This window comes from Anabrus simplex, chromosome 2 (assembly GCF_040414725.1).
Source record: "Anabrus simplex isolate iqAnaSimp1 chromosome 2, ASM4041472v1, whole genome shotgun sequence".
Lineage (NCBI taxonomy): Eukaryota > Metazoa > Arthropoda > Insecta > Orthoptera > Tettigoniidae > Anabrus > Anabrus simplex.
In genome coordinates, this window is record NC_090266.1 from 877,981,286 (window position 1) to 878,004,099 (window position 22,814).

At 41.8% G+C, this 22,814-nt stretch overlaps 1 protein-coding gene across 1 annotated transcript in view; it reads left to right on the forward strand.

Moving 5' to 3' along the window:
• Cht6 (Chitinase 6) overlaps window positions 1–22,814 on the forward strand; it is a 526,853-nt gene that overhangs the window by 325,881 nt on the left and 178,158 nt on the right. Inside the window, exon 5 of the mRNA XM_068226058.1 lies at window positions 7,454–7,578. Coding sequence (XP_068082159.1) covers window positions 7,454–7,578 — 125 coding nt within the window. The remainder of the gene's footprint in view (window positions 1–7,453; window positions 7,579–22,814) is intronic.

The window sequence follows — 22,814 nt, forward strand, 5'->3', positions numbered from 1 at the left end:
AGTTTACATTTTAATTCAATTTTCTTACGTTCATCAGTACTGAAAGACTACAGTAATTATTTCAACTCGACCACTGCCTGTTGCTAACGTACATGTTGGCTTTAAGGAGGACCAAAGAGCTCAACAATATTGTTTTCCGTTAAGTTTGCATTCATTGTTTCCAATGACTATGCCATTTTGAAGTTGTTGATTTCATCTCATGTGCTATGTACGGTACCGTACTCGTGAGAAGTACACTGAAGCACTTCAATTATTAACATTTCACTGAGTTATCTGGTCTTTTTCTAATTCAACGGCAATGAAACAAAAGCTTTGTAACTCCGAAATGCTATAGAACTACATCATACCGTTTTTCTCCGCCCCCTCGGGATAATGGCGAAGTGTTTATCAACACAACGTAAGTCAAGCACGAGAACTACGCGCCCGACATCAAGGGGAGTGGCACACCTCCTTCTGTCTAATGCCTACACATTTGAAACCCTTGAATATCCCCGAAAGTACTGGTCGGATTTGCAAAATAAGCTCATCGCTGAATGTATCGCTGGATTTTTAATTGTTCTCTTGGGTGAAACTAGTATAGTCCCATTTAAAAAACCAAAGTTGCTACCTATTTCTCGGTAATTACGTGCGTGATCGAGAAGAACAGATACCGGGCGAGTTGGTCGTGCGGATAGGGACGCGCAGCTGCGAGCTTGCATCCGGGAAATACTGGGTTCAAACCACACTGTCGGCAGCCTTGAAGATTATTTCCCATTTTCACACCAGGCAAATGCTGGGCTGTACCTTAATTAAGGCCACGGCCGCTTCCTTCCCATTCCGAGGTCTTTCTTATCCCATCGTCGCCATAAGATCTATCTGTGTCAGAGCGACGTAAAACAAATTCTGAAAAAAAGAGGAATAGGATGGTATTTTATGAGCCTCTTAATACAGTTTAAGAATTTGAAAACAGAATATCTATATCTTTAACGAATCAGAAGATGTTTGAGGCGGACAACTTGGTTGAATCATCGTGTATACAGACAGTGTGAGTCCCGCAAGAGTAGCCATCCTTCCTGCATAAATGAGAGAGCGGTTACCGTCACACCGTTCCCGTACGCCCGTAGGAAATCCACCAACGATCAATTGATAATGAGATTAAAAAAACAGAAAAATAATAAAACTTATCTCATTACAGTAAGTGTTGTAAATACTCACCCTCAGCCAGTAGACAAACGTTGTAGTGTGTGATGATATTTCAGTTCACTCTTGCTATTCAACCTCGTAAATATACAATTGTATGGTGCAAATTGTATTTAAAAATCTGCGACACACGAAAATATGCTGTTCAGCACTTACTTCAGAAGCCATGAAACGCACTGAACCAATCAATTACTGCTGTATAAGAAGCAATCACGTTGTACGCTGTACGGGAGCTTATCGCAGACTAGCTGAGACCATGAAATCACTGGATGAACTATATGGGTCAGGCGGCTATTGCATCATCCACTCTCCCGGACACGGCACAGGGAATAACCGGCAACTCTACTGAGACTCGCACTATGAACAGTAAACCTCTGTGATATGTGGGTTGCATTAATGTTTCCCGAATGTTATAGGACTCTATGTTCGTGACAAATGAACTGATCACAATGAAGCAATCGTCCTTGACTTCAGATTTGTTTTACATGCTATTGGTTCTTGTTGTCACCCTTATGTTCACAGTCCATGGGGAAAGGCTGGGTGGCTTAGTCGCGATACCAGTTACCATGGACCCAGAGTTGGTAACTGTGACATATTCTCAGTCGATCGCTGATGACTGGGACTTCATAGCTCACGGACCAGTTCCAGAATTGATTTAGTTTATATTAATTGGAACTCTCTGTGAGTAAGGCTAACAACCTTATTTACAAGTACTTTCCCAAACTTACAAACAACAAATAAAATACAAGAGATTCTATTATTCTCCATTGTCCTTTGGATTACTTTCTCTCAAACGTTTGCTTATATGCGATTACTGCCCACAGACAAAGAGTACATTTATATACTTTTTCATTCTCTCAGAATTTCGTAAATTCCTTTATACACTAGAACAACAAAGTAACATACGCAAGAAGTTACTGATGACCGTGTTGTAAATAATTGCTACATCAGATTATCTTCACCAAATGACAGAGTGGCGTTGGATCGTGTGTATGTTTGTAATCTTGAGTTCAAACCCGAGCAGGTAAGAGGTAGGGACCGTCTTAGAGGCAGCCCTGCCCAGGAAGTGGCGCCCCTGCCTATGTGAGCCCCAGAGCACACTGACACGGTGTGTAACATCTGGTAAAAGGTCCCAGCTCAAGGTAACGAGTGAAGACCTCAACGGCAGCTAAAGCGGAGTATACGATTCGGTACGATGGAGCTGGCGGAGGAGGCAACCCATTCCTCTGGGGGTAGTACAGATGGAACCCACTGCCTTGTGGGATAAGGAGGGATTCTCAAAGGCTAAGGGATTAAACCCCCAAAGAAAATCCTCAATTACGTTATGCCTAACAAGCCAGTAAAAGAGCTTATTTGTAGTTGCTTTCAAAACACATAAGAGACTCGGAACGCATTTATCAACTAAATTAAGGCGCCAGCATGAGCAGACTCATGTCAGGGATGATGGTTCATGGCCTGATGATATACAGGGTCTTGCATAAATGCAAACATCCCGGAGGAGACTAACACGGATTGGGACCAGCAACTTACTCAGTCTCACAGGAAAATGTGAAGAACTAGTGGACTTCATGGAAAGGAGGAAATTAATGATCCTGGGGCTGAGTGAAACCAAATGGAGAGGGAAAGGAACGAAGAAATTAAGAAAACAGTATACACTGTATTGGAATGAAAATGACAAAGATATTTTTTTTACAATTTGCTTTACGTCGCAGCGACGCAGACAGGTCTTATGGCGATGATGGGACAGGAAAGGGCTAGGAGTGGGGAGGAAGCAGCCGTGGCCTTAATTAAGGTACAGCCCCAGCATTTGCTTGATATGAAAATGGGAAAACACGGAAAACCATCTTCAGGGCTGCCGACAGTGGGATTCGAACCCACTATCTCCCGGATGCAAGCTAACAGCCGCGTGCCCCTGATCGCACGGCCAACTCGCCCGGTGACAAAGAGATGAGGAATGGTGTTGGTTTCATCATGAGTGAAGATCTAGAAGGAGTTGCTGACATTCAGCATGTCAGTGAGAGAATAATAAAGATGACTGTGCATTTAGGGAAAGAAAACTTAACTTTGGTACAGGTGTATGCACCTCAAACTGGGTGTTATCAAGAGGATAAGAACCAGTTTCTTGATGATTTGGAAAAGTTATTAGTAAAGAGAGAGTAATCATAATAGGAGATCTGAATGCATAGATTGGGACGGGTAGAAAAGGATATGAGAACGTAATGGGACCTCATGGATATGGTGGACGAAATATAGAAGGTAAATACCTCCTTGACTTTTGTATGAGGAATGGGTTGGTTCAAGAATAGACAGAGCCATAAGATAACACGATACAGGTGGGATGGACTACAAAAGACTGTAATTGATTATGTAATCTCAGATGAAGGAAGAAGCAGAATGGTAACAGATATCAGAGTAATACCCAGCGAGAGCCTTGACAGTGACCGCCGTCTGTTAGTAGCGGATCTGAGAAACGTCTGTGTACCAAAAGTACAGAACAGGAAAATGCCAAAAATCAAAGTATGGGAACTCCAGAAAACAGATAAGTGAACTGAGTATCAGAACCGGATAAAAACCCTGTTACCAAGAGATGAAAGGAAAATTTGAGAGGCAGAATGAACCAGACTAAGGGACACATTGGTTAAGGAAGCAACTGAAGTTTGTGGATAGACAAGTATGAAAACAAGGGAGAAGGAAACACCTTGGTGGAATGAAGCAGTGAGAGCAGCAATCAGGGAAAGGAATCTCTGGCTCAAAAGAAAGGGGTCGGGAGAAAAATAAACCGATCTTACCAGAGACGAGGCAAAGACTAGAAACCTCGAACAATTATACCGAAACCAGAAACTGGACGTTAAAAGAACAGTTGCAGAAGAAATCCAAGGCATGGAATATATTCACTCAGAAACAGGACGAAGACAGCAGAGGCAATAAGAAACTACTGTATAGTGTTATCAGAGGTAAAAGGAAACCAATGAATACCAAAAAGCCACTTGAAGATGAAAATGGAAATCTGGTTAGGACAGGAAGTGACATGAGAGAAGTCCTGAACAACCATTTCGACCACCTACTGAATAGACCAGTTCAAGAACAAAATACAGAACCGGAAATCCAAGCCTACAATGACGAACCTCCCATCATTTGGACAGAAACTGAGGCAGTCTTAAAATCTATGCTTAAGGGAAATCTTCAGGTGCAGATAAAGTGAATGCGGACATGATAAAGGCAGCAAGGCATCCAGGGTATACAGTGGCCGCACAGAGTACTAAATGCCGTATGGACAGACTACAAAATACCTGCAGATTGGAGCAAAGGCGTTATAATTCCCCTGTTTAAGAAAGGCAGCAGACGGAAACCCACCAACTATAGGGGAATAACACTGCTGTCTCCATGGGCTAAACATGATAGAGAATATCATATAAAGGAGATTGAGAACCATCATTGAACCACAGTTAGAGGAGGAGCAGTTTGGATTCGGAGGTAACAGATCAACAAAGGATCCAAGTTTTAGCACCCTCATGCTGATGGAAAAGTATTAGGAGAAAGGCAAGAACCTGGTCATTGTATTCCTGGATATAGAAAAGGCCTATGATAGTGTTATAAGAGATAAGATCTGGGAGTGCTTGAGGAAAAGAAATGTGCCTGAAGGACTGGTAAGGGAAATTCAGATGTTGTACAAAGTCTGTACTAGCTGTGTACAAATTGGGGAGAGCAGGAATGGAGTGGAGTTCAACAAGGAAGTGCACTGTCCCCACTACTGTTCATCACTGTTATGGACAATATAATGAAGAACGTCAAGGAAAAGTTAGGTGAACTGAATGCAGTGAGTGGCCTTTGCTGATGATATCATAATTTGGGGTGAAACAGAAGAGGAAGTACAGACCAGACTCAACGTATGGAAAAAAAATTTCGGGGGGGGGGGGGGGGGCGAAGCCCGCTACCCCCTGCGTGACAATCGACTCAATCTACATGGCCTCCGACATGCTATTAATTTCTAAGAAGAAAAGAGATAGCAGGGATGAGTGGGAAGTGATACAAGAAGTATCTGCCGGTTTCCGAGTTAGACTCGCTACCACGGCTAGAGTTTGTGTTGGTGAGGTGGTGTTAAGGTGTGGTATTAAGGGTCAGGGAAAAACCACATAGGCAGAAAAGAGAAGGAGCCTACATGTAAAACCTGACATCTTTTGATAGCACATGCAAAGATGTAGGCTGGAAAAGTCCAGAGGTTGTGTTAGTTAGGAAGATGTGTACGTATGGAAATCCCAGTTCCAGGAATATAACCTCAACGTCAGCGAGACCAAGACAGTAGTGATGGCAGTCAACAGAGAAGGACGTCCAGCAAGTGCAAAACTAGGAGACCACCAGCTAGTGTGTGTGTGTGATTTTCCTTACCTTGGAAGTGTAATCTCCAATGATAATTATAATTTGGTCAAAAAGGAAATTACAAACAGAGTGCAAAAGGGATCAGAATTCTACCAACAAGTAAGAACACTTTTATGGGATAACATGAATCCAAAACCGGCCAAACTGATGATGTTTAACAGCTATTTCATACCAATATTGACCTATGGTATTGAAGCGTGCACCCTCGCAAAAGCATATTCATCAAGACTGCAAGCATCAGAGATGACATTTTTAGATCCACCATCCAGAAAACCAAGATGGACAAGTTAAGAAATGAAGAGGTGAGGAAAGAAGCCGGAATGAAGACATCCTTATTAGACCGAATCGGCATATCCAGATTACGGTGGTATGGGAATGTGATGAGGATGGAGCTTACAAGAACAGCCAGAATAAATTTGGAAAGACAGGTGGAGGGAAAAAGATCTGCAGGAAGACCTAAAACCCGATGGATGAATACGATCAAGGTTGATCTAGTTACCAGATATGGACAGTGGATGATCTCCATGACAAGTTGTATATGGATAGGAAGAAGTGGAAGAGGCTTATTAACAGTACCAGGGAAACTGGAACTGTACAATGATGATGATGATGATGATGATGATGATGATGATGATGTGTTCAAACCCGGCTCTAGTCCACGGTATGTGGGATTTTAACTCCAGCTTACTCGCATCGAAAGGATTAACAAGTTTGTCAAAGAACTCAACTGGCACAAAATTACATTATTCAGACTTCTCTGTGGGCCATTAATGGTCTTTGGTTCCTTAATCTTCCATTATCGACTTATACTTACAAACCTGTAATGAAGGCTGCTTTTCCTACTATCATTTACCTGCAGATAATGTAGAGTTAAGATTACATGCAAGCAGATGCTATAAGCTACATTCTACTGCTCGAGGGGCCAGGAGTGATTGATATTATTCCTTACTGAGTTCTTTGAAGAAAATTTATATTTCATTTTTTGTTGTCTCATTAGAGAATAGAGTGTAAATATAGTTTACTCTTTCTCTCTACACCGTAATGTGGCATATCGTTTTAAATATCTACGAGAAGTTGAGTGAAAAATTACGTGTATAGATAATAAGGTTATTTTATGGAGAAGCAGCTCAAAATAAACTTTGTGCTGCACATTATTTTACTTTTTTCGCTGTGGTTTAACGTCGCACTAACACATCGAAGGTTTTTTGGGCGACGCAAGGATGGAAAGGGCTAGGATTGGTTGCGACCGTGGCCTTAATTAAGGTATAGCATTTGCGTGGTATGAAAATGGAAAACTATGGAAAACCGTCCTCAGGGCTCCTGAATGTGGAACTCGAATCAATCATCTCCCGAAAGTAAACCCACAGCTAAGCGACCCTATCCGCACGGCCATTTCCCTTGATGATTATTTCACTGCTTCCATTTTACAGAATTAAGAGCAGTGATCAACTTGGAAGATAGAAGTGTCTGGCTAATGATTCAAACACGGAAACTTACTGGAGAGCGGAGTATTAGATTTCAGGTATCAATAGGAAGCAGAACTACATTCTAAAACCGATTGAAATCAAAGTTAACACAGTATACATTACAAAACATCTAGATTCTAGGATATCCCATATTACTTCTGCATTAGGAGATTTTTATTTACTGAAGTATTTGACTTTGTGGCATCCTTGGTTATGAAATAATTATGAAGGAAACGAGGTCAGCACATTCAGAGTGCAATTTGGAAATATAACTTGGTGCTTTAATTTCTTGTCAGGTAAATGTGAAACTGTAACTTGGTTTTTGAGTGAAGTATAATTCTTAAATGTTAGTCTATAAATTTGTTCTTATCTGAATACTGTATGTTTTTTATGTGCATGTTGTTTGAAGTAACTCATTCATTTTCTTGCAGGAAATGCGAGAAGAGTTTGACAGGGAGTCCAGCAAGACCGGAAGACCTCGCCTGCTCATCACTATGGCGGTTCCGGCAGGTATCGAGTACATTGATAAGGGTTTCGACGTGCCCACACTTAACAGGTAAGCTTGCTCTGACACATTTGTATTCAGGTTTCGTACTCTGTTACTAATTCATTTCCAATTTCAATGGTTCAGAATTAGATTTTGTCCTATCCTACAAGAACTGCTACAAAGGTAAATGTGTCGTAGAGGTTATCGGATGTCCTAAAGATAAGAGAGCATGCTACATTAGAATTTAACTTTTTGCACTTTCGAATGGTCTTTCCACCAGAGCTGAAGAACGAGTTACTGGCTATTTACAAAAGTCTACTGTTCTCACATTGGGTCTTCGGAACCTCAAAATCGGCTGTTAGTGGGTTCGGATCCCTCTGATGTCCTGGTAGCCATTTTCTCTGTACTTAACAATTCATATGTACTATATGTACTGAACACGACATATTAATTTGAATTTTTTTTTTTTCGAGCATAATGCGGTCGTGGAAATGAAATATTAATTGAGTTGGCCCTCAGCGGGCGATTTGCACGTCCTCGCTAATGTGATGGCAGTAGTGCCAGGCCTGGAGCTTAGATCCTTTCAACAACTTCGGGCCAGACCACCATAGAGCATCCAACGAGAAATCAGGAGGTTGTGGGATCGGGTACCATTGATGTCCGGTTGGCCTTAACATCTCCTCGACGGCTGCTCACCAGTACGATACGATATAGCGATAGGCCTAGGGGAAAATTATATGATATTGTTGACATCGCTCGTGAGCGTGCAAACTATATTGAAATGACGAAACCGGTGTACGACATGTACCGAGACACACGTGCTTTAGCAACATGCTCTGCCAGTCTCTTCACTCAATATGTACGATACTTCAAGCAAACGACATGTATACAGGTAGTGCAATCAAGGCTGATGATACTCGAATTTTCATGCCATACCCACCGCACCAGTTACCGAGCAGAGTGGCCGCTCAGCTTAACGCACTATGGCTATGTTGTATTCGGAGATGCAGAGGTCGGCTCTCCTGAGAGTGGCTTTCGGCGTTGTCCCATTTTCACTTTCAGGCAAATGCTCGGCCACAGCCAATTCATTCCCCCCTCCTTACCAATTTCATTCATCATCATCATCCATCTTCATTAGCTGCCCGACTCCTTGTCTGAATGGTCAGCGTAATCGCCTTCGGTTCAGAGAGCCTCGGTTTCGATTCCCGGCCGGGTCGGAGTGCATGCACATCACCTCCCTCGGGAATAAAAGAACAGGAATTCACATCTACAGTTAACTGAGACGGACACACATTGCGAGGCAACTTGGTTTCACACCCGAAATAATTCGTATAAAATCATTCCCTTCAATACGTATGAGAAATGAACCCTTATGGCATACTCGTTGGCGAAGGATTCCTCAGTCTTGCTCCTGAAGCACTGTTATTCAATGGGATCAGACTGTATGTCAGCGTCGGATTTCTGGATTCATTCATTCTTCTGAAAACATGAATCAAGCATCAACTTTTGGAAATGCAGTTGAATTAAATGTACCGTATCTTTTTAGGATGAGACAACGCATGTAGAAAACTAATCAAATAAAGAATGTGAGAGGGAACATTATACTAGCATAGTAACATAAATTAGATATAAATGTTAATTGCCAAGTTTAGCCTATCTGTTCTAGAAACAAAGTTAGGTTGTAGTTTTACGTGACTGTTGAGAGCGAGATCATGGCCAGGGGATAATCCAATCTTACGCGCTATACCAGGTTTTGAACAACTACCGCCTTAGTGAGAAGCCAGTGACGATGCCATTCGGCTATCACATCCCCCTCAGCCTCTTCCGCCATTAAAACATACACCATGTATCGGAAAACCTAAAACCACTCGATAAGTGTTCTTCGGAATAGAACTCAAATATACCCATTCTTCAGGATTATCCGTGGGACGCCCAATGTCACATTATCCATTTTATAATATAATATTTGGGTCCCTTGCACTGAAATGAAATTGTTGTCCAATAATTATCCATTATAATGGAAATATCAAATAACTAATTCTTTTCTGCTGACTTGCTGCATCGAAGCATGAAGAGATTGGTCAGCTTGGGAAAGTATTGGCTGCAAGATGCTCACGCCAAGTCCGCTACAAACGCATATCATCATGATATGAAGCTGATGACAAATGGAGTTGGATTGCCGGTCTGGCGTCATGAGGTGGAGACAAATGCCTAGCGGTAACCATTGGCGTGTGCAAGGGCGTGTGAAAGGGAAACAACACGACAGCTTATCTTTTAAGAAAATAAATAAAAAATAAAATAAAGTGTCATTATTGCGACCGCACTGAGCTCTCGACTTGGGAGCGCGGGTGTCGACCACGGTGTCCCTAGCTGAGTCTGACATTGCTTCCACTTGTGTTAGGCTCTTCCCTTTCACCTCTGTTACCTGGCTAACTCTTGGTCCCTTCTGACCCCGGCGGTATTAGGTTTGCGAGTCCTAGACAATCTTTCTTTCTTGACGTTCGCGGCGTTTCCTTCTCTTTGCCGATACCTTCATTCTCCGAAGTGTCGACCTCTTCCTTTTCCTTCCGATTAGTGTTAAGATGCGATGGTTGCCCAGTTGTACTTCCTCTAAAAACAAAATTCACCATCATATAATAATAATAATAAGAAGAAGAATATGACCTCTACTCCTTAGCTGAACGGTCAGCAGAGCGGCCATTGGTTCAGAGAGTTCGATTTCTGGTCAGCCGGGAATTGTAACTGTACCAGGGTAATTCCTCTTGCACCGGGACTAATTGTGTTCGTCGTAGTACACATCTTCCACGTCGAAACATTATGACGATGATGCTTGTTGTTTTAAGGGGCCTAACATCGAAGGTCATCGGCCCCTACGTCGAAACAACGCGATATTTACACACATACCATTTGTTGGGGATGGTGCTACCGGATGCTTTCATAGTTGTTTTTGACGCCATGTCTCTGGTTCGTACAGGAATTTCTCTCCTGTGACCATTGTTTACTCCTCTCCTGTCCTTCCCTAGGGGTTAGGACAGAGAAGGAGAGAGTTTTCGTTGCCGGTGAATCTAAACGCTCTAACGAAGTCTGTAGTTGTATTAAAATGTTCTGTAGCCGATTTTGGTCCAGCCTGCGCTACAGAATAAGTGGACAGTGATACTATTTAGGAGTAGAACTAAACTTTACTCATCTGTTTCACCGCATATGGGCTGAGTGTCAGCACGAAATGTCATTTGCAATGTGAGAAGCTTTGTGCCAAGCAACCAAGAACAAGACCTTTCGTCTGTGATCTCTGGGTTAAACATGTTACTCCATCTAGCTCATGTGACTAGTGGCGAGTTTTAACGCCCCCGTTACCTTTCACAGTGTAATTGTTTCGTGTGTTTAGTGTTCTGAAGGAAAAACTGAAAGACTACAGTTTTGCACCGGGCACTTTTCTTTTTACCACTTGCTTTACGTCGCACCGACACAGATAGGTCTTATGGCGACCATGGGATAGGGAAGGGCTACGAGTTGGGAAGGTAGCGACCGTGACTTTAATTAAGGTACAGCCCCAGCATTTGACTGGTGTGAAAATAGGAAACTCGGAAAACCATCTTCAGGGCTGCAGACAGTGGGGTTCGAACCCACTATCTCCCGAATGCAAGCTCACATTTACGTAACGCTAATCTCACTGCTAACTTGGTCAGTGCTTCACGCACAGATGTGCCACCGGCCCTTACAGATATTTTACACGAACCAATCGGGCAGGAAAGTGACCCAAAGACCACAGCAGTGATCTGTAGTAAGAGAAGGAGAAAGTCCGAAAGAGTATTGGAATCGGGTAAAGAATATGCTGTAGTTACTTTTCCGCTGTGTTTCTTTCTAGTCGCTCCGTCGAGAAAAGGCATGTGAAGTCTGCCTACGATTGCTAGGCGTACTGTAAACAGTATACCGAGGAGCCCTGCACTATTTTATTATAACACTATTTCATTTATATACCTCCTGCAGCTTCTATTGAAAAAAAGAGTAGCTCGGTGTGGAGAGGCGGGGAAGGTTATTTATTCTTAGATCGGTTGTGTAGCTTATTTGGTTCAGGCACTCCCTCTCTGAGCTTCAGATTGCGATATCGAACCTCGGTAAAATCGACTGTGATTTAAGAGTGCTTAAATGCAAGACATCCTTGTCAGCAGTAAATTAAGAAATCTCTTTTCAGGGCAAAATTCCAACATTGCGGTATCTTTCATAATACTAATAATAACAGTAATAATAATAATAATAATATAAATAATAATAATAATAATAATAATAATAATAATAATAATAATGTTATTGATTTTATGTCCTACTAACTACTTTTACGGTTTTCGGAGACGCCGAGGAGGAAGAAATAAAGTAGAACAGGCTGAGTCAGCAAAGGCGATGCATCTGGAAGTGCTAGGAGTAAGTGATATTCGGGTAAGGGGAGATAACGAGGAAGGGATAGGAGATTATAAAGTGTACTTGGTGGGTGTTAGAAAGGGAAGGGCAGAGTTTGGGGTAGGGCTGTTTATCAGGAATACCGTTGCACGCAACATGGTTTCACGCAACATTGTTTCTGTCAGGCACATAAATGAGCGAATGATGTGGATAGATTTGGCTCTTGGAGGAATTAGGACGACAATTGTCTTAGTGTACTCACAATGTGAGGGTGCAGATGAGGATGAAGTTGACAAGTTTTATGAAGCAATGAGTGGCATCGTGGTCAGGGTCAACAGCAAGGATAGGATAGTGCTAATGGGGGATTTCAATGCAAGAGTTGGAAATAGAACTGAAGGATATGAAAGGGTGATTGGTAAATGTGGGAAAGGTATGGAAGTTAATGGGAATGGGAAGCGTTTGCTCGACTTCTGTGCTAGCATGGGTTTAGCAGTTACGAAAACATTCTTCAAACATAAGGCTATTCGCCGCTACACATGGGAGGCTAGGGGTACCAGATCCATAATAGACTATATCTTAACCGACTTGGAATTCAGGGAGTCTGTTAGGAATGTACTAGTTTTCCGGAGATTTTTGCATGTTACAGATCACTACCTGATCTGTATTGAACTAAGTATCTCTAGGAATAGGATAGAGAAAATGATGCTGATGATGCTTGTTGCTTTAAGGGGCCTAATATCGAAGGTCATCGGCCCTAGAGAACATGAAATAGGTCTGCAAAGTGATAAGGGTAGAAAATCTCCACAGCGTGGAAATTAGACAGAAGTACATGGATATGATCAGTGAGAAGTTTCGAACAGTAGACAGTAAGCAGGCTCAGGATACAGAAAGAGAATGGAATTTGCTATTTGCTTTACGTCGCACCGACACAGATATGTCTTATGGCGACGATGGGATAGGAAAGGCCTAGGAATTGGAAGGAAGCGGCCGTGGCCTTAATTAAGGTACAGCCCCGGCATTTGCCTGGTGTGAAAATGGGAAACCACGGGAAACCATCTTCAGGGCTGCCGACAGTGGGGCTCGAACCCACTATCTCCCGATTACTGGATACTGGCCGCACTTAAGCGACTGCAGCTATCGAGCTCGGTGAGAATGAAATTAGGACGACAATTGTCTTAGTGTACTCACAATGTGAGGGTGCAGATGAGGATGAAGTTGACAAGTTTTATGAAACAATGAGTGACATCGTGGCATACAGGAATATAGTAGTAGAAAAAAGCAAGAGATTGCCTAGGAACAACTATGTGTAAAGATGGGAAATAGCGAACATCTTGGTTCTTTTAGAACGTATAAAGAAGGTTTATCAGAAACGGCTCCAAACAAGGGTCGATGCAGACAGGGAATTGTACGTAGATGAAAGAAACAGAGCGAAACAAATAGTTGTTGAATCCAAAAGGAAGTCATGGGAAGATTTTGAAAATAACCTGGAAAGGCTAGGTCAAGCAGCAGGGAAACCTTTCTGGACATTAATAAAGAATCTAAGGAAGGGAGGGAAAAAATAAATAGTGTTTTGGGTCATTCAGGTGAACTCACAATAGATCCCAAGGAATCACTGGAGAGGTGGAGGAAATATTTTGAACATCTTCTCAGTGTAAAAGGTAATCTTCCTGGTGGTGTTGCGAGCAGCCAGGCTCACGGGGAGGAGAAAAATGATGGTGAAATTACGCTTGAGGAAGTGGAAAGGATGGTAAATAAACTCCATTGTCATAAAGCAGCGGGAATAGATGAAATTAGATTTGAAATGATCAAGGATAGTGGGAAGGCAGGGATGAAATGGCTTCATAGAGGAGTAAAATTAGCATGGAGTGTTGGTAAGGCACCTTCAGATAGGATAAAAGAAGTAATTGAACCTATCTACAACCAAGGGAACAGGAAGGACTGCAACAACTATCGAGGCATCTCGTTGATTATTATACCAGGCAAAGTATTCACTGACATCTTGGAAGGGAGGGTGCGATCAGTGGTTGAGAAGAAGTTGGACGAAAACCAGTGTGGTTTCAGACCACAGAGAGGCTGTCAGTATCAGATTTTCAGTATGCGGCAGGTAACTGAAAAATGCTACGAGAGGAATAGATAGCTGTGTTTATGTTTCGTAGATCTAGAGAAAGCATATGACAGGGTACCGAGGGAAAAGATGTTCGCCATACTGGGGGACTATGAAATTAAGGGTAGATTATTAAAATCAATAAAAGGCATTTGTGTTGACAATTGGGCTTCAGTCCGAATTGATGGTAGAATGAGTTCTTGGTTCAGGGTACTTACAGGGGTTAGACAAGGCTGTAATATTTCACCTTTGCTGTTCGTAGTGTATATGGATCATCTGCTGAAAGGTATAGAGTGGCAGGGAGGGATTCAGTTAGGTGGAAATGTAGTAAGCATTCTGCCCTATGCTTACGACTTCGTCTTAATGGCAGATTGTGCCGAAAGCCTACAGTCTAATATCTTGGAACTTGAAAATAGGTGGAATTTGTATGGTATGAAAATTAGCCTTTCTAAGTCTAAACTGATGTCAGTAGGTAAGAAATTCAACAGAATTGAATGCCAGATTGGTGATACAAAGCTGGGACAGGTAGATAATTTCAAGTATTTAGGTTGCGTGTTTTCCCATTGGGTTAATATATTAAGTGAGATGAATCAAGGTGTAGTAAAGCTAATGCAGTGAGCTCGCAGTTGCGATCCACAGTATTCTGTAAGAAAGAAGCCAGCTCCAGGACGAAGCTCTCTTTACATCGGTCTGTTTTCAGACCAACTTTGCTTTACTGGAGCGAAAGCTGGGTGGACTCAGGATATCTTATTCATATGTTAGAGGTAACGGACATCAGGCAGGAGGGTACTCGAAATGAGGAAATAAAGGCTAATTTAGGAATGAACTCGTTGGACGAATCTGTACGCATAACATGGCTTCGGTGGTGGGTACATGTGAGGCGAATGGAGGAGGATAGGTTACCTAGGAGAATAATGGATTGTGTTATGGAGGGTAAGAGAAGTAGAGGGAGACGAAGACCCAGTTTCTAACGATTTAAAAATAAGAGGTATAGAACTAAATGAGGCCACAGCACTAGTTGCAAATTGAGGATTGTGGCGACGTTTAGTAAATTCACAGAGGCTTGCAGACTGAACGCTGAAAGGCATAACGGTCTATAATGATAATATATGTATGTATGTATGTATGTATGTATGTATGTATGTATGTATGTATGTATGTATGTATGTATGTATGTATGTTATTATTTCTTCAGGATTATCCGCGTAATTATGGGGTCGCTGGAGCCATCCACGCTCATTTTGGTTTCGTACTGGGGTTTAAGACCACGTGAGGCCACGTGATTTTTCTGGTGAAAATTCTAACCTGGTATTGGCCAGGATTCGAACCTCAATCTTCTGGTGGAAAGCCTGAAGCTAAATCACTGTGCCAAGGACGACCCCAATAATAATAATAATAATAATAATAATAATAATAATAATAATAATAATAATAATAATAATAATACATTTTATTGGAGCAACTAATGGCATTACATGTTATGTAAAATAATATTGCTTCTTCTTATTTTAACTATTGTTTAACTTGGAACAAAAATAGGAAGCATATTGGATACTTTCTATGATACATCTGTTGGTAGACACACAAGATTAATTCGAACAAATACACGCTGTGTCTGATTGTGGCAGGGGCGTATATAAGGGGGGGGGCCAGGGGGCCTGGGCCCCCCCGAAATAATGTATAAGCCTTGAAGAACCGGACCAAAATGATGGGAATTTTCGATCGTTGTTGAGATACCGAGCCAACAGTGGAGATAATATTCTTAAAGACCAATTAACGACCAGTGGTGGGAAGACGATGTACACAAGTTCTTTCATTCAAAACGAACTTATTAACACATTCGGTCACTTAATGCAATCAAAAATTGTAGAAAATATCAGAAAGTCTGTTTTTATTCGATTTTAGCACATGAAACCACTGACATCAGCCAAATCAAACAGTTTTCTCTCTGTGTACGTTATGTAGAGGAACAAACTTTCAAAATCAGAGAAGATTTTATGACATTCGTCCCCGTTTATGACGTCACTGGAGCAAGTTTGGCCAACACAATATTATAGACCTTGTCAACATTAGGGCTTGACCTAAACAAAATGAGAGGCCTAGGATACGATGGTGCTGCCACGATGAGCGGGCAATTCAGAGGAGTACAAGCTTCCATCAGAAAAAAGCTACCGTTAGCCCTGTATACACATTGTTCTTCACGCACTCTAAATTTATGTTTGTCAGATGAGAAAAAAGTACCCTCTATAAGAAACTGTATGGTTGTCATAAAATAAGTCTGTGGATTCTATCAGCCAAAAGAAACGAAATATTGAAATCAATGATTTCTGAATGTTGTCCAGAACAAAAGAAACAAACTTATTTCAATGTGCGAAACCCGATGGGTAGAAAGGGACAACTCAGTAATTTTATTTAAAGACATTTCGGAGCCTATCTCTCCCTTTGCAATATAGAAGAGGAATTAAGTGATTCAGCATCTAAGGCTCACACTCTGAATAGTGCTATTAGTCAATTTGCATTTCTTATTAATCGTTTTGTTTTGAGCTGCATAACCATGCATAACTTATCTGAGCAGCTTCAAAACAAAAATATAGATCTTCCACAGGCCTTGAATAACGTCATGAGTGTCTTCCACCTTCTATCGAAGGAGAGGGCAAATGCTGATGACTCATTTAAAGCCTTGTATAATCATGCAAAGTCATTCGCTGCCAAACTTGACATCAAAGAAGAGATTCCAAGAATTTGCTGCCTTCAAACAGCACGTAGAAACGACCCTTACACCACAGAAGAAGAATACTATTGAGTAGCTGTTTATATGCCATACCTGGACGATTTTTGTAACTCACTAAAAGAACGCTTTGAATCTCACAAGGAAATAGTTGCATCCTTACAAAACATCCTTCCACAATTGTGTATCATAACAGATTTCGGTTCACTGGAGGCTGCTTTTAGTTTCTACGAAGAAGATCTGTCACATAAAGAGATTGTGCAAAGTGAGTTTATGTTGTGGAAAGAAAAGTGGAGTCAGGAAAATCCTCCAAATCTTCCAAAAATGGCTGTAACTTCTCTAGAAAAATGTGATAAGACTTTCTTCCCCAACATTTATACCCTACTCAAATTACTCGCGGTTCTTCCTGTTTCTATCGCAACCGTAGCGAGAACTTTCTCTAGCCTGAGGAGACTTAAGACTTACTTAAGGAACAGCACATCTGAAAGTAGGCTTAACGGGCTTGCTTTACTCTCTATCCACAGAGACATTATAGTTAGTGACGAAGAAGTTCTTGATAAGTTTGCAAGTGTACCAAGAAACCTTGACTTCCTTTTGTAACCATTGGTGTACTGTATGTATGTATGTATGTATGTATGTATGTATGTATGTATGTATGTATGTATGTATGTATGTATGTATGTATGTATGTATGTATGTATGTATGTATGTATGTATGTATGTATCAGCCCAAATCAATGTTTCCTTTTTCCTTTCTAAAGTGTTTGAAATCGTCTGACCTCTTAAAATTACTTAACCTAACCTTACATCAATCTTGCCCCCCCCCCCCCTCCAAATATATTCTATATTCGCCACTGGCATTGTGGGCTAAAAATGACTAAAAGTTTCTCATGCTTGCCAACTTCAGAGTCTGTCAGAAACATAACTGTGAGTATATGACGGTGAGATTGTTAAAAAAGTATGTTTGTTACCTTCTGTCAGTGATGCTCGGTCCGTCAGACCTAGCGGCGAGGCATTTGCGTTTCAAATTTTATCCGCCAAGGTGGGTATTGTGTACGTTCGCCTATCTTCCTGCAACAGTCGCATGAACATCCGCTCCAATAATGTCATTGTGAATGTTCTCTGCGCTTGGAGTTATTAAGCATTTCGGCGTGAAAGCCTGAGGTCTCTATTCTGCTGTTTGTATTCGTTACAGTGTATTATAATTTTGTAAGGAAACAAGTAAAATTGTTTTTTAAGACTGGTTCTATCTCACTTGTTTATTAACAAGTAGTTGTCTAATCATGCCAAAGTAGCTTGACGTACATTATTAAGTTTTTATGTAGACCTAATTATTTTTATGGAAATGGCTACCATTCTAAAAACTGAGACGAAAAGGACCTAATAAACGTATTCTTTAGCATTTTATGTTCTAAAGAGAAATTATGGACATATATGTATATGTTATCTTAAATATTACCCTAAATATGTTAATAGATTAAAAAGTTGGTCTCGTCGCCATAAGACATATCTGTGTCGGTGCGAAATAAAGCCACTAGCAAAAAAAAAAAAAAAAAAAAAAAAAAAAAAAAAAAAAAAAAAGATCTGAGAGTTCGTAGCCACGACAGTAGAAACTAAACAACACACCACTACTCCATCTGACCATATATATGTATGAAATTCAAATTCGGGACTCTTGGTGTCCCGGGGAAAGGTTGTACACGGACTGTCCCGTTTTGTTTAGCGCATGGATGTTCGACTCGCCAGTCCTGTAGCTGCTTTTCCTGGCACAAACCATGTACTGCTCTGTAAGATTTTCTGTGGGTGTAGGTGTAAATTAAACGGGTTGGGAAGCGTCCATGGCCTGGAGTTGAAATGAGAAACCACGGAAAATCATTTTGAGGATGGCCGATGAGGGATTCGAAACTACCTGTCTCCCGAATACAGAGCTAGCAATCATAAGGCCAAGAACATCTTAGAGTTGTTCATCTCGCCACGCACCTCGCCGTGTGGCCTTGAGGGAACAAACCAACGGTAGCAAATGTTGGAGCTGCACACCGCGCCACGCATCTCGCAGTGCACCTCGCCGTTCACCAGGAATCAAATTGGTTTGATATTAAGGGTGCATGTGCCTGGGACTCGCGTTGCCACAAGGTCACATCATCATAATCATCATCAAATGTTTTCATTCCCCAGCCTGAAGGCGTGGGGCGGGACACCTAGAGGGTAACACCCTCTCTCTGGCCAGGAGATGCGGGCGGGTTCGGGAGGTGTGATGGAGGAAGGAGGTGGGTAAAGGATGTGAAGAAGAAGGAGATAGGAGGGGGTTTGGTCTCTTCGCTAACGACTATATATTATTTCGTTATCATTTACAGGAGTTTTTGGGTGCTTGCTTTTGCTTTTGCTTTTTGCTCTGGAGAATGAGCGTTGTTACAGAAAAATATTTACATTCTGTTCGGAGGAAAAGTAAAAAGGAAGAATTACATGACTGGATAAAATAATTAAATAATACAAAGTAGGAAAAAAATCGACCGATGATCCTTCTGGAACTGGAAGAGCGATGGGAGTTTGTCGCTGATGTGGTGCTGGAGCTTTCTTCCCCCATCATTGTTCTATTTGCTGACTGGATGCTGCAGTGTGCACTGAAGGGAAGAGTTATAGATGGGGGCGGAATGAGGTGCAGGGTTCAGACAAGTGTTTCCACTGGGGTGAAATGGAAGTGCGTATTTAGGCCGGAATATGAAGTTTGAAAGTGAACATTGAGGGTTTGGTTTGCGGCAGCTTGTAAGTGTGTCAGGACGGGAGGACGGTGGTACGGATGAATATTGTAGAGGGCTATGGTGACGAATCGAATTAAATCCTCGACGGTAGGAGATGGGAAAAAGAGCAGCTGGGACTGGCAGATGGATCAACTGTGCGGATAGGTGCGACGAGTTCGGGGTTATGAGGAGGAGGGGCGGGACGAGCTTTACATCTGTGAGCGTAGGTCGGATGTGCTTCTCCACAAGAATTGCAGACAGGAGGTTGGGCAGTGTTAGGGCACTTGTACGTTGGATGTGCTTGTGAACAATGCCCGCACATAGGGTTCGGAGCTCGACACTTGTTGGTCGTGTGTGAGTTGTATATCAGACATCTTTCGCAGCGAGTAGATTGCGGTAGCGGTGCACGGAAAAATTCAACTTTGTAGTGGTGTCGGTAGATGGACACACCCGAAGCCAGCACCCTGTCGAGATCTGCGGTGGTAGACAGTATAATTCTCACCATGTACGTTGGACCTGTTGCATTCCAGATTCGGTAGGCTTTACGAGCTGGAATACCTTCGAAGTTCAATTCGGTGATGATTTCCTCCTCGGTGATAGTGGGATCTATACAACGAACCACGCAGCTGAAGAGGCTATGTCTGGGAGGCGGAGGTGTCTTGAGCGCTGGTTGTGACAGAAGCCTGAAGGGAGTGGTGGAACCAAGTTGACCTGCTCCAATGACAGAGTGAGTTTTTGGGCGGCGAGTTCTCCATTCAGTTTGATGATAACGCCATTTATGGTTGGCCGTATGTCTGCAATCTCTTCACGGCGCATATTAAACTTAAGGAGGGTGAAACGGATGTTGCGTGGGGATCGGAATTGCTGAGTTGGATTTTCCGGGAGATAGACGTGGGTACCAGTAGGTGAGGTCTGAAGAGAGCGTAAATTGTTGAGAGAACGGCGGGCTCCTGAGACTTGAAGGGAGTCGCTGGTGGGAGGAAGAGGAGGTTTAGATGCAGTTTCCGTAGGAATACTTGGAGATTGATCTAGATTGTCCTGACGAGTATCTGGCATGTTGACCGCCAAGCGTCGGGTTGGTTATGCATCTTCTGGAGGGGTGGTTGGGGCGGACCTTTTATACTGAGGGCTGTTGGTGTCCCACGTTGGAGATGGAACTTGTGGTAGAAATCTCGCTTGGTAGTTGGGATCAGCGAAGGAGGATATGATGGCAGCATGGTAGGCTACGGTAGCGGAGTCGAGGACGGCTGATGCAACAGAAGTCGTCGATGTAGTGGTGGTACAGGTCTCGCTGGTGGTGGTGACGATGTAACGATACATGACGATCCAGTTCGCTGTTCTGCAATATTCGGTGGAGAAGGCAGAAACGTAGACTGTCCTCTTGGTGAGTGGGGAGCAGGAAATTAGTCTCCCTGAAGGAAGAATACCAGTCTTGAGGTGAAACCTCAATTCGAGCACCACTCAGTCCACCTGTCTATACACGTTTTAAGCGACTATAAATCGCCGTGTTAGAGTTTGGTGTGCGGATGTCGACGGACGTGAAGATTTCATGCAGTGGTATAAACCATCATTGCAGTCGACGAAGGATTGTCACAAGATCACGTCATCGTTCCCTCTATGCGATGACGCATTGCTGATATATTGATGATCATGGTGTGTCGTAACACTGTACCCGTGGATAAGAGGCGATTAATAAGCAATACTTTCCGCGAAACTGCTAAATGGATTTAGCGTCACAATTCGTACCACGAAAGATGCGTTCAAGATAAATGTTGAAAAGAGGTTGTAGCCAATTGTAGTGACACAGGTAAGAATTTGAATAGTTCTCTACATTAGCTTGCATTTATTTCGTTCTGTTTACTCATGCATGCAATTAAGGAAAAACTAAACGAGAAATTGAGTGAAAATGTAAATTAAAAGTAATATAATTTAATTATCAGCTGTAATGATATGACCTATTACACCCTATAGTTTCTACAATAGATACATCAAGCTTTTTCAAAATAATATAATAATTAATTATTACGTATTTGGTTTCAGTGATTATGCCAAACACAGAAACTTTGAATGCCTGCGAAAGTGCTGTATATTTAGAACTTCATGAAAATTGCACCTGATTATTGTAACTTTACTTAACAGGAAATAATGAATTAATGAACTGAACTATTCGAACTCGGACATCACCCTGGAGGATGGGATCTCTACAATGTCATTTGTTTATTCTCTCTGTCAATTACAGTATTATGGAGAAATCAAACAGCTTTAACAATAGCTTCTGCGGTTCCAGGACGTTTCTGTTGCTTGGTAAAATATTCTCATTTCGTGGATAGAATTCCGAAGTTGCATTCCACCGTTTTTCACGCCACCGACAGTTTCTTATTAAATAGCTCCTTCTCTTCATCTAGATGTTTGGGAGCATATGGTTTCAACAAATTCTCATATTTGAACGCGAGAGAAATTCTTTAGAAGGGATGTTTGTAAATTACTGAGCTCCAGAAAGTTCCACCATCACTCTGTTTTGTATATGCTCCAGTTTCCTATTTCCCTGTTGACTAAATATTATTACTCAATGTATTAAACGGCGGGAAGAATGGCGAGGAGAAATGCTTCAGTATGTTCTGCTGAGGCGAGATGCGCGGCAAGGTGAACAACTCCTATATGTTTTTGCCCTGACCGTGCCACAGCGCGCTGAGCTAACCTGTGACAATGTCCCGCGTAAATGGAGACTGTTGGTCACCTTAATGGGAAGAAAATTGTTGTTTACTGGCGAACCAACTCTTATACTGACCCTTCAACAGTTTGGGAACCAACTCGAGTGCCTCCTCAAAAAATTGTTGGGGAACAACTAATAGATTATTCTATTGGTGGTGCCAGCAAATGTAAAATTTGTAAACAAATCTTTCAAAGTTGCAAGATAGATAATGCATATTTACTTATGCTATAAGTTACATGAAGTCACATGATTTAACTGTGTTATTGTACAAAACTGTTCTTTTAAAGAAGTATCAATTGAAACGAATTTATAAATTGTGGAAACTAATACGAATATTTAGTTTAATCCACTTGCATTTTTCTTAGAATTCCAGTTTTATGAAAATTATTGAACAAATTAACAACCTCTCAGAAAAAAATATGCAGGAAACATAGTAGGGCCTACTCACCAAAAGCATTTGTTCCAAAACTTCGAACGAAATCTTCAAATGAACTAATAAGAATTGTACTGAAAGTAACGCGTGCTTGCCTCACATGGGAATAAATAACCATAGCTACTGCCAACATACGCGCACACAAACACTTGGTCACAATTTCAGTTGCCGCGAAATTGAAATTTACAAAATAC